Genomic DNA, 16,259 nt, shown 5'->3' with positions numbered 1-16,259 from the left:
TTGTTTTTACATAAAACCACTGTTTTTGTACTTAATTTGTTTAAGAACTCCCGCCTGACAGCAGCGAGTTGATCGATAAATACAGATGCCTAAGTATCGATAACAGCGGTTGGCGTTGCCACTTCGCCCGCACTTGTTGCTGTATCGTCACACACACGCACACCCACGCACAGCCATTACGTCAATATGGCAAACAATCTGTCAAACGCGCAATTACAACAAAAACAGTTCGTCCGCATTGACAGTTGGTCAATAGGTCCATCGAGAATTCGCTGAAGTGGTGAGGATAGCGCAGAATCGCAGCTGGCGAGGATTGGAAGAGGGCACTCGAAAGATCCGCGCAAAATGCTGCCACAAACGCCGCCCCACGGATTGAAGGTGATGTCGGGAGCGGAGGAGAACCGACACTACCTGCGCGCCTTCATCCAGACGTACAGGGAGCTGCCCGTGCTGTGGGACACATCGCTGCGGGATTACACCAATCGGGAGAAGCGAGCGGAGGCCTATCTGCGTCTGGTGCCCATATACCATTATCTCAAGCGGGACGCCACCGTCGAGGATGTGAAAAAGAAGATCAACACCCTGCGCACGAATTATCGCAAGGAACTGAAGGTGGTGGAGAGTGCTCTGCGATCGGGCAGCCTTCACAGTCCACGTTGCTGGACCTTTCAGGAGCTGGACTTTCTGCGCAACTCGGAGAAGTTTCTGGCCGTCAATCCCGCCTTCAAGAACGAACCAAATTTCGCCTTCGGCGAGAGCAGCAATTGCCCGAGTGCGTTCCTGGAGGGCCAGGGAGCGGCCCTCCATTATCCGGCACCACGGACGGGTGGTCAGACGCCCAACATTTCCGAGATGTTTCACAAATCATTTGGACCACCGCCACCCCCGCCGCCAGCTGCCAACCATGTGGATTATGGGAGCAGCAAGCGAGCCAGACAAACGCCGCCATGTACGGGAGCAGGAGCAGGGTCTAGTGGTGGTGGCGGAGCAACAGTCAGCTCCCACAACACGGACGAGCTACTCAACATAGCCTGCGAGTATTTGGCGGGCACTTATCCGGAGGAGGAGTCTATCGCCCGCACCTGGACGCACAAATTGAAGCGCCTGCCCCGGGAGCAGCGTCTCCTGGCCGAGCGCTTCATCAACGAGATACTCTTCGAGGCGGAGTCCAACAATCTGCATCGCGGTTCCGTGCAAATCAACAACAGCTTCGAGCCCTATGTTCGCTACGAAGAACCGCCAAATGGTCACGATGAGCAGGACAAATCACAGAGCCCCAGTGTGCATACCTCCAGCGAATCCAAGCCCAATGTGGCGGGAGCGGGCGGAAGCGGAGCTGGCAGCACAGCCACTGCAAGCATCAGGGAGTTCTAAGTTTAATTTAGTTACTAAGTGTTAAGTTTTTATTGGCCGAGGGGTAATTGGCAAATCAAATAGAGTTAGCCCAACTATGAAAATCAAATAAACCTGTAAATTATATTGAGATGACACTGAAATGGATCACTCCAGGTGATGGTAGTCGACTAGATTGCGGGTAACCCAGACGTAAGGCGATGCGCCAGCCAGGAAGAGACAGGCGCCGATCACAGGGCGATGCAGGACCCAGGCCACTGCCGCAATGGTTAGGGCCATTGAAAATGCGATGAGCAGGTTGCCCGTAACCGGGAACTGAGAATCTGGTGCCAAGGCCACCAATAGCGGCACCTGCATAACTGCAGTTGGAGGACAAACAACCATTTAGTAAAAGGTTTCTACTTCCTAGAGAATCAAGCACTCACACAGAAGACGCAGAATTTTGGTGTTGCAGGTGACGCCGAAGAAGATGAGCAGCCAGCCGATGAAGCGCCACCACCAGGTGTGCAAGACCTGGGCACGAGCCTCCAAGCGGAACACCTCCTGGACACTGAGTCCACCGGGATAGACGAGCAGCACCGGAACTCCCCGAGAGGTTATGTAGGGCTCCAGTTTGTTGCCCGACAATTTGCCCACCACGCTGAACACCTCGCCCTCCATTCCGGCAAAGCTGAAGAGCAGGCGCATGTCACCCACCTCCGGATTGAACACATCATTGGTATGATAATATATGCCCAGATGCAGTTTTACGCCACTATCCTCTGGCCGAATGTCCGAGGTCAGCTCCTGGTAGTTATTAAATTTCTCCTTCACCTCCGCACCCAGTTCATAGCGTCCAATGTAGACGGCATCTGCCACCTGGACGTGGCTTTCGATGGGAAAGTGACTGGGATTCGTGTGCCCATAGCGGTTGTAGAAGTTCCGCGAGTCCACAATCTTGTCCCGCCATTCCCGCGTGTAGTAGTAGGTGCGGGAGTCCGACTGTGTCGTTCCCACGCTCTCGCCATAGTTGTGCTCGCTGCAGAGGAGGATCAGGTTTTGGAGTTATATCTATTCGGATTGTTCAGCCTACTAGACTGGAACCAAAACCACTTACACCGTCTCCTCGACCCACTGGTACATTTGGACGCGTCGCTGGAGCTTCACCGCCAGCAGCTGGATGTTGTAGTCGGGTTCAGTGAGCGGTTCGCCCACGAGAATCGGGCCAGATAGATGGACAATACGGCCCTCGAGGCCCACCTCCTGCTCCTCTTCCGTGAAGCGAACGGAGTAGATGTCGGCGTGTGCCTCATCCAACGCCATCATGTTGTGCACGGCGCGTCCCTCGTTCCAGTAGAGCACTGTGCTCCCGGCCACGAAAAGTATCACTCCAAACAGGGCGATGGGCCAGTGGCCACGGAGCGTTTCGCCTAGAGATGCCATGGACGCGGGCGATCCAAGATGGGTGGTTTACCATCTGTGGAGCGCAGGCGACAAATAAATTCCGGCAACAGCTGATTGGGCGCAGTGTGACCGGGTGGTGGGAGAAAAGTCGCATTCCAGAATCATGCCTTGGTTTTCCAGCCTTCTACCACCAATAAACATTTATCATTTACCATTTACAGGCAACGAATATGAATTATTATCAATTCTATCATTAAAATAATAATAAAGCAACTAGCGATCTGTTCTATCATTAAAATAATGATTGAGCGTTTTGCTAATTTGCAGGCCAACCCAGTAAATACCAGAAATTTTTTCTTACTTGGGGGAGTCCCCGTATTGATAACGAGTAGTGTGGCCATGCCAAACGTTTTCTGATATTTCGCGGGCCTAATTGAATATTTGTGTTCTGGCCATGGTTACATAAACAGCGTTATCAGTACAATCAGCTATCAGGACCATAAAAGTGGACACATTAATAAGATAGGATGTACATATGTACAATTTGCTTTTCTTAGGGGCTCCCCTCTTTTGAAATCCATAAAGTCCAGTGTGCCCATGTGGTGGAAACGATCAAATTGGTATGTAAGGTTTTTTCCCCTTTTGAACAGATAAATCAAACAAAGGATCACTGCGTTATAAAAAGCTGAAAACGCAGTGATATTCACAGTGTTATTAAAAATCCAGCAGAGCCAACTTGACAGCAATTCCCGCACACAAAAATGGACGCGACTATTGCCATGAATCATTTGGTGGAATCCGACAAGGAGAAGAGGCAATTTAAGTTGAAAATTACGGAGCTTGAGCACGAAATGAAAATGGAAAAGGATCCAGCTCGCGCCAAGCTGATCGAGGAGCATATTGAGAAATTGAAGAAACTGGATGAGGAGAACCAAAAGAGGAACTTGGAAATTACCAAGGCCAATGCGATTCTACTTCGCTCGAATATGAACTTCAGAGTGGCGAGCCATATTATTAACAACTTTTAAATCAAAATTGGTTTACTTTTATCCTGGCATCTGGAATTGTATACATCCCTCTTATCAATCAATATGAACAATAAATAAAATAAATTTTTTTCCCATTACTTGGTTAAATGCTCCACATTGGCATGGGTAAACTTCAAACTTAGATAAGAGAGATCGCTGAAGTCGATTTCCTCGACTATCAGATACCCCTGGCAAGGCGAGAATATCTCTTTTAAAGACGAAAAAATATCCATTCACCATGGATTTGTATGTATTTGTAACTTGAACAATTCCTCAGTATTTGCTATTGCGAGAATTTGTTCCAAGTTATCAGTACAATACAAGCTGACTCATTTTGTGAATCTACACAAATAAGTTAAGATGTACATATGTATATAGGATACATGTATAACTTTTTTATTGGGGATCCCCAATTTAGAAATCCAGAGTGCCCAAGTGGTGAAAACACGATAACGTCGTATGTAAGATCCGGAATTTACCCACTTTGAAAATTAAATACCAAATAATTTTAAAGTTTTTTTGACAGTTAAAATTTTTTGAGAAATCGTTTTTTAAGGAAACCAAGCTAACTATTTGATACCACTTAATTTTATTTCGTAACAGTGCTAATCACGAAAATAAAGCTTTAAAAATAATGATAGGATCTGTTTTAGTTTTTAAAAAAGCCCAACTTGCGTGCCTGATTCATATAACTTTGCTATTTTATGAGTCTTTATTTACAGTAAATAACTTTCGACATTTTTTTTTAATTATTATTATTTTTTTGTTATGATTTGCGTTTACAAGTCAAGCCAAAGCTAATACGTACGCATAATTTATTAACTTTCGTTTTTCATGTCACGCCATTGCAAAACAGAAAATATCACTGAATATGCGCCATAAGAATTCTCTTTAAAAATTGCAGAGATATAATTTTTTATGTGATCGAAAAGCGTGAATTTTGGTCAGATTTGTTTTATTACTAAACATAGGCTTACAAAACAAAGAAATAACAATCAAAGTTAAGGTATGAAATTTTTCAGCTAACTTTTAAAATTATTTAACAAAATAACTAAAAATAAATTGCTCATCATGATCGCACTTCACAATAATAAAATAAAAATATAGATACATGAAATTAAGATTCTACTACATTTTTGGACAAAGAATCACGCAGAAATTCCCTTGACAAGGCGCACTTTCTTATATCTGATTTAGATATATCTATATTTATATGTAAATGTGGTGTTGTTGTGTCTATGCAAAATACATAACTTGCTGCCAGGAGAGCGCATAAAATTTACAAATTTCAATCTTATTACACTCTATTATATATATTTGTATATACTTTGAAATATTTAGCTGGCTATCACTGACAAATAAATGTGCAGGTTATCTTTTTTGGTTTAACTGAAGCCATAAGAAACAATTGGATCAGCCTCACGGCTCAAATTTAAAAATTGTTTAACTAAATTATTTTATAGAACCCATTTTGTCATCGTGGTTGTTTTTAAGGTAGGTTAGTTAGATAAATACTAAAGTTTAAGGTAATCTTTTCGCTAGCCTGCAGTTGTGTAGTTACACATCGAATTATTAGATTATACATATTTGCATTCATAACTGCTATTAATATTCATTTGCACTTTAACCAAAGAATCGGTTTAACGTTGACTAACGTGCCACACGATCAAGTAACTCTTATCGCCTCGATTTTCGATCGTTTGATTTGGTTCCAGTTGAATACTGTTTTCCATGTCGTTATCATCTGTAAAGAGTCCATTCAGTTGCATTAGTTATTCAAGTTTTTAAGCGCTGTGCACAGTTATGGCCTAAGTTAAAGATGGATTAGTGCAGAGATGTAAAACTACAGCGTATTACTAGAATTCGATAATTTACAAAGCTTATACAGGTCACAATACAGTTGGTAAGTCTTCAGTTTAAAGTTTTAGTAAGCATTTTGGTGAACTGCACAACTTATTTATAGTTTGCCTTTTGAAAATAAAAATATATTTCAATGTTAATATAAATAAAAAAGGTTACATAATATTGTTAAGAAAATTAGGCATACTTTAAGAGGATTCTAATACCTGATTTAAGAGTATTTTACTGAATTTCTACAAATGGCCAACCCTGAAGAAAAAACACGATAAATTGCTATAGTCGAGTTTCCCGACTATCAGATACCCGTTGCTCAGCTAGTGGAAGTGAAAACGAGAAATTTCGACATTTTCTGGAATATCTGTAGAAATTGGGGAAAAAATGAATGATATACGTTTCTACATCAAAAAAATTTAAAAAAATATATAAATTTCTGAATTTGAATGCAGATATGCAGATTGTTAGAGAATTGCGCCGGAAACATTTAGAGGTAGGCCTTTTACTCTACGAGTAACGGGTATAAAAATGGTGAATACAAATAATGTTTGGGACAAGGGACACGGTACACCAATAAATTAATTTCTGTGTGCATAGTTTTTGTGCGGAAAAATAATATCGTGTACGTTTACACCATAGATATAGTGCTTTAGAACCAAAATACCGGTGGGTATGCTCATTAAAACAGTATTTTAGCCTTGAAACGCACTGCAAGGGCAGTAAAACTGGTGCCGATTGGAACAATACAGAAAAACATAAATAAAATTAAAATGGTGACTTGCGTAAACCTGCTTAGTGGGCTAGTTCAGATCAGGTCACGGCTGAGAGAAATGCTGCAATCCACTCTTAGGATCCCATCCTGCTATAGATTGAACGTTCTGGTTTGGACAGAAATCGCACAATTAAATCGCATTGAAGGCAAAACAAAACAAATTAGGTAAGGACACAAACAAAATAATCAAAAAACTAAGCGTTTAACAAAATAAAGAAAACTAAAAGAGCAAAGCAAAAACATAGGATAATCAAAATGAAACGAAATCAAAGCTTACGTATCGACTTTCCAAACTATCAAGTGCGCTGCATTATCACTAGCATCAAACTTATCATGTCCTGCAGATGGGATGGAATATGGAATGGTTATAAACGGCTCACAGCTTGGCTGCCCAATCCGTTTCATCCGGCGGACGCGGTGGCCACTTACTTATGCGAAAATCGATGTAGCCCTCGCCGCCGCACATGACCAGCATATCGGGTCGCTTGTTGGTGAAGGTCAGTCCACCGTTCAGATTGGGCTGCTGCAGCATGGGCACCGATACGAAGAACTTCACCGCATCCCGGTGGCCGTGGAAGGAAAGTTGAGCGTTGGCCATGCAGCACAGCGGCATCTGCCCATGGGGATCGGCTGCCAAGGAAAATATATACAAGTAATTAGATCCATAGGCTGTAAAACAGAACGTTTTACATTACTTACATGATGACTTGGACTGCACTTCGGCCAGTGGCACTGAGATGATCACGCCGTTACTGGTGCCGATCCACAACCGATTGCAGGACACCATTAAAGCGGTGATGCGGACGAAGCTGAAGCCCAGCTTGCCGGTGCCGAGCATCTTGGACACATACGGCTCAATGTCCACGTCCTGCTTGTGCTCGAACGTGTGCGTGTTGTACAACCGCAGCGTGGAGTCCAGTCTTAAAGTTATAAGCAGTCATTTAGTAACAAGCACTCAAATGAAAGGTGAAGAAACACACCTGATCGATACCCAGACACCAGCTCCCGTGGCCGCCATCTGACGCACCTGGCTTTCCTTTCGCGGATGCGCGTCCAGCGAGTGTACAATGTTGAGCGATACAGGGTCCACGATGAAGATCTTGTTGCGGTGAGCGGCCCAAATGCGCTCGCCAGCCACACAGAGGCAACGTATCGAATGGTTGCGATCACCGAGCGTCACCAGGTGATAGCTATTCAGATCCCATTGGCCGTCTGTCTGGCGGCGGAACACAGCCAGTTGGGCATTGGCCAGCGCCACAACGACCCTCGCCTCTACGTGTACAATCGCCAGCACAGCATCCGGCAGGAGAACTCGGTGCAGGCACTCGTGCCACCTTCCCACGCTGCTGTGCACATACAGCCAGCCGTCCTGGGCGCCCAGCCACATTGTTGGACCTACAGAGCTCATGGCCGGTTCATCACGATCCTTGGTCTCCAGTATGGGGTTCAATGACTTGATGGCAAACAAAAGATTGCTGCTGGTGTTATTGTTGTTGTTAGTCTGGTTGCCATCTGTGGCTAGTCGCTGGGGAGCTCCTGGCAGGGGCTGACGTATTTTGATGGCCTCCACATTGCCAAGTGGCTCTTCGGCACTTACGGCCGGCAGCTGCTCATTGGATTTCTCTGTGGCCTCCTTGGCCTCCTCCTCCTCCTGCTGTTGCTTGGCATTGCTGTTCTGCTCATCGTCTGACTTCGGTTTCACACGCACAAACTCCACTTTGCCCAATAGCTCAGCACCCTCGCCCGGTCGCTGCAGCATCTCGCCCGCCTTGACCACTTCCGATTGCTCCAGCAACGCGTAGTCACTCTCCATTGCGCCTTGCACGGAGGCAATGCAAAGCAAATGCGATGCGCAGATGGGAAAGGCATCCAGCACAGTGGCCGATTGATTGGCATCAACCACACTGACCGTACTGGCAGCATGTGTGCTTGTGCATATCCACACGAACGAGCTGAGCTGCGTTTCGGGCTCCAGCGTCTCCAGGCTAACCCTCGCCATCTGCCTGTCCAAGGCCTCCATGCTCTGATCCGCTGTGGGACTGGTTATCTCAGCTATCTTGAGCGTAGATTTCGGAGCATATGGTGAGTTGGCAGGTATCAGCGATTGCCCATTCTTTGTGAAGCCGCCGTGTAGATTAACGCCTGCCGCACAAAATACCTTCATGTGGGGCGATGCCTCCGCGAGGGGATTACAATATACGGGAACTGGTACACCTCCCGAATGGCGGTTGGGATTCGCCTCCTGGCTGGCCTTGTTAATCGGCAGACTCCAACCGTAGGCATGCAGCCGCCCATCCTCCTTTTGGACATGGGCACGTAGCTGGCGGTACTGCTCCCTTCTCCTCGCACTGATCCTCTCCGAGCTGCCCTCCTCGGCATAGTCTTTCGGCATAATGAGTGCGTTGGCAAGACCAGCGCTGGCCGGATGCACGGGCGGCTGGCCGCTGGTTAGGGCCAGGCGATTGTCGCCACCTCCACTTCCTCGACTAGGGGATCCGTGGCTGTGGGCAGGACTTCCTCCGCCGGTGTGACGAAACATCGGCCCCCCTCCGAGACCGTCCGCAACGCGTTCCGTTGGGCGGCTGGAGGAGCTGTTCATATAGAGCGGTAAATATGTTAATAAAGGGCATTCAGAGAGTTTTGCTGATATAACTCACGTAAAAAGATTACTAAAATATTTCCAAATGCTCTGCTTTCTGTCTAAATTATCTACAGTACGCGAGGCGCGGAGTATTTCCGTCAGACGCACTGCCTCCTGCAGCTCCATTAAACGCTCCTTGTACTGATTGCGGTCCATTAGCACCATGGCCATTTCCACACGCGTGAATCTCTTGCGCTGTGCCAGCGGCACATCATTCTCCTCTTGCTCAGTGTCTTAAATGAGGCAAAACACAGAGAGAATTACTACACGAAAACATTCCTTAAATCTGGTAGTACATACTTTGCTGTTTGACCTGCTCCTTGGCCTTTTTCAGCTCATCCTCCAGCTCACTGATGCGCTGCCTCAACTTGGTCCTCGATTGCTGCATGGCATTGAGCTCCTCGCGAACGATTTCCACCTCACCAGTGAGCTCATCCACTTTGACAATTAAATCATCCTTGACAATATTGAGCGCATTTCTGTAAGATGTGGAAAATGGGTGTAATTAGTTTAAAGCAATTTGATTTCCCGCTTGGGGACATCATTAGTGACACTCACTTGGTGGCCAGCAGCTCGTTATTTTCCATGATAAGATTCTCAACCTCCTTGCCCATGCCTGGAAAATGGTTGAGAGCTTTATCAATGATTGGTAATTTTTAAAGGTTTTATTGACAAAACAAGTGTAAAAGCTTTTGGGAAATTCAAGTGAAACTCAAGTGTAAGTAATGGAATTCAACTCGGAGTTAATTCATAGATGTTACAAATGAAATACATGAAATCAAACAAATGAAAATCAATGGTCAGATGATGGCAACCTCCACATTTTGCATTCGTTAAATTAGGAAGAAAAATCCAGTACCATATCAAGAAATAAACTAAAAACTACCAAGCTAATGGAAGAGCTAAAACCAAATGATATGGCAAAATCCAAACGGATGAGGATATTTCCAGTCCAGACAAGCACCAAAAATAAAGTAAAGATACATTTTTCCAATGCTGAGCGATTTGGGAGTTATCTACTTACGAGGGTAAAAGAGCAATGAACTACATATGTATTTCTACGTTTGTAATAACTGGGAGCTACTTGATCGATAGATATGTGGGTGTTTGCAGCGAGTTGTTTTAGACTTACCAAAATAGTTGTCGTTAGCTTCAAAGGATCAATACAATGCAAATATTGTTGTTTGTGGAGTGTGTTTAGTAATTGCAAGTGGAATTTGATATTTGTGTTGTGGGAGGAAACGAAATGGTTTGGAATTGGGCAAGTAGAATTCGGCATAAAAGAAAGAGAAATTTAATTAGAGTTGATGTTATAAAATTTTATTTGCTTTTTTCTAAATTTGATAAAATGTTTCTAATTTGCTAATGCTCTTTAGCAGGCTGACACACTTTCGAGCTCATAATTTCCAACAGATATCACAAGGGAATACACACATACAATACGCAGCTAGTGAAGATCCTAAAATCTGTGTATCTTTTTTGAGATTGTTCAGTCGAATCTCGCATGATATTTGATGTATTTACAGGTTATATAGATGAATCCATATATGTAGGAATTATATGGCGTTTGTGGCTGAGTTTCTAGTACTTGTCTTTGCTCTTGCTGCTGTGGTTGATGGTCTTGAGTGGTTGAGTGGTACCTACCTGAGGACGCATACTCTCCGGGATGGACCCAGCTGCCTAAGGGGTTCGGCCACAAGGAGTTTAGTTCCACGAGAGTGTTGGGATGTCGTGTTGGTCGGTGTTTAGTGCGCGGGCAAGCAAATCATAAAGGAAGAAGAGGGATATTGGCAATTAGTACAGCTTGGTTGAATTGATTTGGGATTAAAGTTTCTGCGTATCCTCACAAAAAGTTCGCATACCCAACCCCCTTTGATTAGCAACTTTTATGGTGCAACAGAGGTAGACCCAATAACATTTGCCGAACATCTCACCTGTGACAATCTCATTCTCTTCACTCTCCTCATTGTCCTGGAAGGACAGCTCTTGGTAGAGATTGTTATCCGAGCGCTGCTCCTTTTTGGTAGTCGAGCGACCAACTGGGTTATGGGTTGGTTGGGTTGGATTGGGTTGTTCGGAGGTTCGGTGTTTTGGTGTTTTGTATTTAGTTGAGTTAACACAAAAATCAAAAGAAGAGAGGAAAAATTAGTACGGTCAGCGGATGAGTAGTAAGCAGACGGTAGTAATTTACAAACACCCTACACCTACCATTTGTGGGCACATTTGGCACAACTGGACTGCTGTCGGGACTCTGGGGCGAGGTGGCCTGGTGCTGTTCCACTGTGCCAGCTCCACGTTCAGCCGTCCCACCGAGATTGTCCAGCTCGTTTTGCAGCGAAGGCGGTCCGGAGTCATCCGACTGGCTGCCCACACTGCATATGGTCTCGGTGTCCAGCATCACCGAATTCTCCAGCGAGGCGAAACCATAGGAAACGGGTCCCGAGCTGCGAGCCACGGGGTTCAGTCTCGCACGACTCACATCCATGCGTTCGGAGGCGGTGCTCATTTGAGAATGCGTTGAGCCCATCAGCATCTTGGTGCGCTCCATGTAGTCCACATGGTTCTTGAACAGCTCAGTGTACCGCTCGTGCAGTTTGTTATACTCCTAAGGTAGTAAGATACATAAGCACACATAAAATACTGTCTGCACTATAGGCTGCACCTTCTTGAGATCCGCCTCCCGCTCTTCCAAGCGACTGGCGTGCTCCAGGCTGTTCTTGTGCTTCAGCTCCAGCATCCGCACAATGCTCTCCACCGATTCCAGGCGCGTGGCCAGCTCCTTGTTCTCCTGCTCGGCCAGATCCTCGGCTTCCAATAGCTGTCGGAATATGATTTTATTGAATTTAATCTAATGATTTGAATGGGCTCCCAATTCACTCACCTTCTGTTCGGACTGTTTGCGGGCGCTCTTTTCCCGCTCATATTGTGTGACCAGCTGCTCGTTGTCCTCGCGCAGCAGCTCCACCTCCACATCCTGCTCCTGATTGATGCGATAGGAGGCATCCAGGCACTCCAGCACGTTCACGAGCAGCGGCATCAGGTTCTTCACCACATCCTCGTCATAACGATTGATCATCCGCTCGAATTCCTGATAAATACTGCCCGCCAGTTGTTGCACCTGGAAGAGGATTTTCATCAGTTGATTTGAGCTTCGACTTTTTTAACGCGTCACAGGGACAACAAAGTGCAATTGATTAGTAGAAGTGGCACAAAAAACCGTAGAAACCTTTACAAAAATATTATTTTCATTTTTCTAGGGTATTTTATTTTCATAAAGGTCTTTATTTACGCAAGAACCAACAAATCACACAAACAAAGAGAGTATCAAGTAGAGATAGTAAGGAACTCCCATTTAATGACTTCATTAAATCGTTTAACATAATTGCGGTTTGTGGCCGCGATTTAAATGAATGAAAAACGCATGCCTTTGGTTAGAAATCAACGTAAAGAAACTTGATTATTTCCGGTAAACAAAAGAACCGAGAAAGGTTAAGGTTGACACCTTCTCAGCTTTCAATTGTTAGTTAAAAAAAAAACAAAAATTAAAAGCAAAAACAATTGCAAAGCGTGCAAAATGGTACTCAACTAAATGGTTATAACAATTATAGATCGTGCATTTACGTATCGAAATGTGTGTAACAAAAACAGATTATAGAAGAAATTAAATAGACGACAAACAAAAAATTTTGATAACTCACGATGCTGACAACCTGTTCATTCTGAAAGAGAAAGAAAAGAACAAAACATGGTGTAAAGGACACATAAAAACAAAATTTTAACAAATTAAATGAAAATGTGAAAATAAAACCCATCTCATGAATAAGTGCATGATTAATGAGTGAGTTCTGTGCAAATTATTTACGATCAATGAGCGAAATAAGTAAATAAAAATAAATGCGATTTTGAAGACTACCAGCAAAAACCATGCGTTTCGACATATTTAAATGTTTTAACCAGGAGTTTCATTGAATTATTAAGTTTTAACATAGTGTTTCATGGCATTTACATTGGACGGGAGGGCACTTCTCAAATAAAAACCCGTCAGCAGCCCAAGGTTGGGCATTCTTATAAGGCCAACTAGCTAAGGTATTCAAACATTTTTGGCCAGACTTGTTTCACAAATGGTTTTGTGCGCTTGTTGGGCCAAAAAACAAGTTTTTATCGGTGTGTCAGCAATGCTTTCCGCTTGAAAGTGCCTGTGAACTCATTACTCAATTAACAGGTAGCTTATCAGCCGTCCATGTGCGCCCAGAACCATGAATTGGGGAACCTGATGAGCTCATTTCAGGGTGAGGGGTTCGAAATAACACTTATAAGAGTGCGAAAGTGCGAGGGGAGGTCCTCTGATTTGATTTGCATAGACCGATTAAAGCTGGCGAAGCTGATAAAGTGCAAAATCAATCGGGGAATTGGGGTGAAACCTAAAAATAGACTACACTGCATTGATGGGGGATCAATGAGCCATTAAAGCTCATACCATTTTATTGGACGTATTTAGAGAAAGGGTTCTTAAATCACAGTGAATGTTAAAAAAACTATTCTTGAAGGTTAAGTGCTTGGAATTATAACTACCGAAGCTACAATTATGTTCCTGATTTGCGGTAGCTTCAGATAACAAATATTAAACAAATTTATGGTGTTCCCAAATTTTCTTTCTCTGCAGAATATTGCGTGAGGTGGTCATAAAATTTGAGGGCCGGCTGACTGACTTTATTGATTTCTGGTTCCCGGCTCTTTACCCTCATTTCCTCTCTCTAACTCTCTTTTTCTACCCAGTTTTGGCTGCTATTTTTCGCCAATTTTAATGTCAATGACCACAGACGTCAGCTGATGCATAATAAACAATTGTTGGATGCGTTTTTACATAATTAGCCGTATATAAACCAGAGAGAGATATGATGAGAGTAAGAATGATGTGCAAAGAAAGCATAGTCCACCGATTGTATTTCCGCTTGGAACACTTTTATAGCCTCATTATCTCGTGTTTGTCTTGCTTGTACGATATGAGTGGGCCTGAATGTGGGATGTTAAGGAGCACAGACCCAGAACAGATTAAACCTACTTATTGTGCGTTATCAAATTTTAGGGAGAATCAGAGACGCCCGTATGATTCAATGAATAGTATAAATTAGTCAATGCTCAATGGTTTCACATTGAATTTTCTCAGCTAAAAACTATAATACCAATTATTAAAGATAGCTCTTTGAACAATCCAGTATCAAGGGATTGCTATTGAAACTACAAAGAGGAACCGATATTCCCATTCCAAGTGATCTGGTTACTTATCAGTAGACTAAGATGAAAGAGCTCTTTTGTGGATGGATTATTACCTTCTCCGACATGACCATGTTGTTGTCCTCGGTGCCGTAGACAGTTTCTGCTCCGGACTGTGGTCCTCCATTGTTGAGCAGTGCATCATCGTTGTCCATCATGATGAATGCTGTTTGGGTGGATCGGAAGATCCCTCTCTTTATAAAGGATGTGTGCTCTCTTCCCTTTACGGGCGAGGGGTCGGAGGGGGCTGCACTTGACTGCTGTTGGTGGGTCGTACGTCACGCGTTAACCGTTATGCAGGCAATGGCTTTTCAACCCCACCAGAACAACAACAGAGTAGATGGGGGAGAAAAAGAGGGGAGAGAGAGAGAAAGAGAGACTCCCACACTCGCACACACCACACACAGACACTTGACTTTTCGATGATTTGTGATTATATATTTTTATGTTGAACAAATCTCTAGTATATTTAAATAAACTGCACTTTAGCTGGTTTCTGCGTGTCACTTTTTATTTGCGTTTTCCTTTTGCGCCCCTCTTTCTTCTCTTTCCCTTCCATTCACAATATTTGATTGACTAGATTTCATCGTTTTTCGCATTTGTTTTTCGCTGACTTTTCAGCAATGTTACTCCCGAATTTCACTGCCACCGGCCGCGGGGCCATCCGTTGCGTACGATTGAGCACTAAATTTAAGCGAATCAATGGTTTTTCACAGCATTTTAGCAATAAATATTGAAACACTGCAGCGCAGCTACGATGTGTGGGAGTGGTGTGACTGTCTTACCACGAAAATACCAATGAAAGGCGTTTCAGTAAGGAAGTGGTGTTTTTATTTATGTGTTGTACGGTCACACTTGAGTTTGCCAAAGAGTCTCTCTCTTCTCTCTTCTCTTATTAAATTGTATCACATATATTCCTCTGTTTTTTTTTTGTAAATTTTCAAAGTGTAAATTCAAACAAGGGTTTTAAGCAAATTGAATGAAATTTTTGAGAAAATAATTAGCCATTCACAATAGATTTTCCACTAGCAGCTGTTGGGCCTATCGTTATCGAAAATACAGTTAGTATTTTTTCGATAACTTCAACGTCACGCCGTCCAGTTGCTGTTGTTGTTTTTAATAATTTCGCCTGGATTTCCATTTGTTTAAATAAAAAATGGTTTTTGTAAAGAACTGGGAGGATTTCGAGATTGCCGCCGAGAACATGTATTTGGCCAATCCCCAGAACTGTCGATATACGATGAAATACGTGCACTCCAAGGGCCACATACTGCTAAAAATGACGGACAACGTAAAGGTTTGCACCCTTTTCCATTATCACTTCGAACACATTATTAACTTGTAGTTTTTATAAAACCACAGTGTGTGCAGTACAAAGCGGAGAATATGCCGGATCTAAAGAAAATCGAGAAGATCACCAGCAATTTGGTGGGACACATGGCCTCCAAGGAATAAAACGCAGAAAAACCGAAACTTTTTGGCCACGGCGACACTTCTGCCCAGAAAAAACAACAAAAATCACAGACATGCATGCACATGTAAATTAGCCGCAAGCGTTGTTGTTTCGTCGGAGCAGGTGTGTGCGTGTGTGTGTGCCATCAACACCCGCATTGAATTTAGTTATTAAGCGCCAAAACAAAAACCGCCCAGTTTTTGAAATTCGAATGTGGCGATCAGAGTAGCTGCTGCATTTAGCATGCTTTTAAACGACATTTCATAAATGTCTGCTCTGTACACGTTGCGAATGAACTGCAGATGGAGTCATCATCGTCATTATAATCCTCTGCTGGTGGTCAAAATCCCATCTGCAGGCAGCGGCGGCGGTGCAAAATGTTTTTCGTCAAGTTAACCATACGATTTTGTATTTATTGTAAGAGTCAATGGGTCGGTCGTTCAACACATTTCCATGAAATGATCAGCATGAAATAAATCAAGGAAGATATGAGAACTGCAA

General features: G+C 43.8%; 5 protein-coding genes across 16 annotated transcripts; 3 read left to right on the top strand and 2 right to left on the bottom strand.

Annotated features, from left to right (window-relative positions):
• Positions 1 to 81: 81 nt before the first annotated feature.
• On the top strand, positions 82 to 1,472 carry LOC6543610. Its single transcript, XM_001971360.3, has one exon. The coding sequence runs from the start codon at positions 346 to 348 to the stop codon at positions 1,372 to 1,374; it is 1,029 nt and encodes a 342-aa protein (XP_001971396.1). The 5' UTR covers positions 82 to 345; the 3' UTR covers positions 1,375 to 1,472.
• On the bottom strand, positions 1,385 to 2,880 carry LOC6543609 (transmembrane protein 43 homolog). Its single transcript, XM_001971359.3, has 3 exons — positions 2,450 to 2,880; positions 1,779 to 2,371; positions 1,385 to 1,712 (listed from the first exon to the last, which is right to left on the bottom strand). Exons 1-3 carry the CDS (start codon positions 2,773 to 2,775, stop codon positions 1,501 to 1,503), a joined length of 1,131 nt encoding a protein of 376 aa, XP_001971395.1. The 5' UTR covers positions 2,776 to 2,880; the 3' UTR covers positions 1,385 to 1,500.
• A 499-nt stretch (positions 2,881 to 3,379) lies between these two features.
• Positions 3,380 to 3,848, top strand: LOC6543608. The gene has a single exon (XM_001971358.3). The coding sequence runs from the start codon at positions 3,498 to 3,500 to the stop codon at positions 3,762 to 3,764; it is 267 nt and encodes an 88-aa protein (XP_001971394.1). The 5' UTR covers positions 3,380 to 3,497; the 3' UTR covers positions 3,765 to 3,848.
• A 609-nt stretch (positions 3,849 to 4,457) lies between these two features.
• On the bottom strand, positions 4,458 to 15,130 carry LOC6543607 (JNK-interacting protein 3). 12 transcript variants are annotated; one of them, XR_001448511.2, is made up of 17 exons: positions 14,362 to 15,130; positions 12,730 to 12,750; positions 11,913 to 12,149; positions 11,694 to 11,849; positions 11,240 to 11,636; positions 10,966 to 11,070; positions 10,676 to 10,711; positions 10,164 to 10,181; positions 9,590 to 9,647; positions 9,332 to 9,510; positions 9,048 to 9,264; positions 7,371 to 8,981; positions 7,090 to 7,310; positions 6,820 to 7,020; positions 6,668 to 6,728; positions 6,407 to 6,496; positions 5,446 to 5,508 (listed from the first exon to the last, which is right to left on the bottom strand). XR_001448511.2 is itself a non-coding variant. In XM_015158210.2 (16 exons), exons 1-16 carry the CDS (start codon positions 14,461 to 14,463, stop codon positions 5,505 to 5,507), a joined length of 3,624 nt encoding a protein of 1,207 aa, XP_015013696.1. In that variant the 5' UTR covers positions 14,464 to 15,130; the 3' UTR covers positions 5,434 to 5,504. The 12 variants fall into 12 exon arrangements, 9 of the variants coding, with proteins under 9 accessions (XP_001971393.1, XP_026832270.1, XP_015013697.1 ...); XM_015158210.2 differs by lacking the exon at positions 6,407 to 6,496 and having other exon boundaries at positions 5,434 to 5,508; XR_001448512.2 differs by lacking the exon at positions 12,730 to 12,750.
• Positions 15,131 to 15,341: 211 nt separating this feature from the next.
• Positions 15,342 to 16,259, top strand: LOC6543606 (signal recognition particle 9 kDa protein). The gene is made up of 2 exons (XM_001971356.3): positions 15,342 to 15,602; positions 15,668 to 16,259. Exons 1-2 carry the CDS (start codon positions 15,462 to 15,464, stop codon positions 15,758 to 15,760), a joined length of 234 nt encoding a protein of 77 aa, XP_001971392.1. The 5' UTR covers positions 15,342 to 15,461; the 3' UTR covers positions 15,761 to 16,259.

The sequence above is a fragment of the Drosophila erecta genome, unplaced genomic scaffold (assembly GCF_003286155.1).
Source record: "Drosophila erecta strain 14021-0224.00,06,07 unplaced genomic scaffold, DereRS2 tig00000021-arrow-pilon, whole genome shotgun sequence".
Lineage (NCBI taxonomy): Eukaryota > Metazoa > Arthropoda > Insecta > Diptera > Drosophilidae > Drosophila > Drosophila erecta.
The sequence above is the reverse complement of the archived record's forward strand: the minus strand, read 5'-3'. Positions and strand labels throughout refer to the sequence as shown.

Bases quoted from the DNA above. Each gene is read 5' to 3' on its own strand.
- LOC6543610 (XM_001971360.3), top strand. From the start codon at position 346: ATGCTGCCACAAACGCCGCCCCACGGATTGAAGGTGATGTCGGGAGCG.
- LOC6543609 (XM_001971359.3), bottom strand. From the start codon at position 2,775: ATGGCATCTCTAGGCGAAACGCTCCGTGGCCACTGGCCCATCGCCCTG. The intron at 2,372-2,449 runs GTAAGTGGTTTT...CCTCCTCTGCAG, and splicing joins CAGTGGGTCGAGGAGACGGT to CGAGCACAACTATGGCGAGA. The intron at 1,713-1,778 runs GTGAGTGCTTGA...CTCCAACTGCAG, and splicing joins CAAAATTCTGCGTCTTCTGT to TTATGCAGGTGCCGCTATTG.
- LOC6543608 (XM_001971358.3), top strand. From the start codon at position 3,498: ATGGACGCGACTATTGCCATGAATCATTTGGTGGAATCCGACAAGGAG.
- LOC6543607 (XM_001971357.3), bottom strand. From the start codon at position 14,463: ATGATGGACAACGATGATGCACTGCTCAACAATGGAGGACCACAGTCC. The intron at 7,311-7,370 runs GTGTGTTTCTTC...TATAACTTTAAG, and splicing joins GGTGTCTGGGTATCGATCAG to ACTGGACTCCACGCTGCGGT. The intron at 5,509-6,819 runs GTAAGTGGCCAC...GACTCTTTACAG, and splicing joins CTACATCGATTTTCGCATAA to ATGATAACGACATGGAAAAC.
- LOC6543606 (XM_001971356.3), top strand. From the start codon at position 15,462: ATGGTTTTTGTAAAGAACTGGGAGGATTTCGAGATTGCCGCCGAGAAC. The intron at 15,603-15,667 runs GTTTGCACCCTT...ATAAAACCACAG, and splicing joins AAATGACGGACAACGTAAAG to TGTGTGCAGTACAAAGCGGA.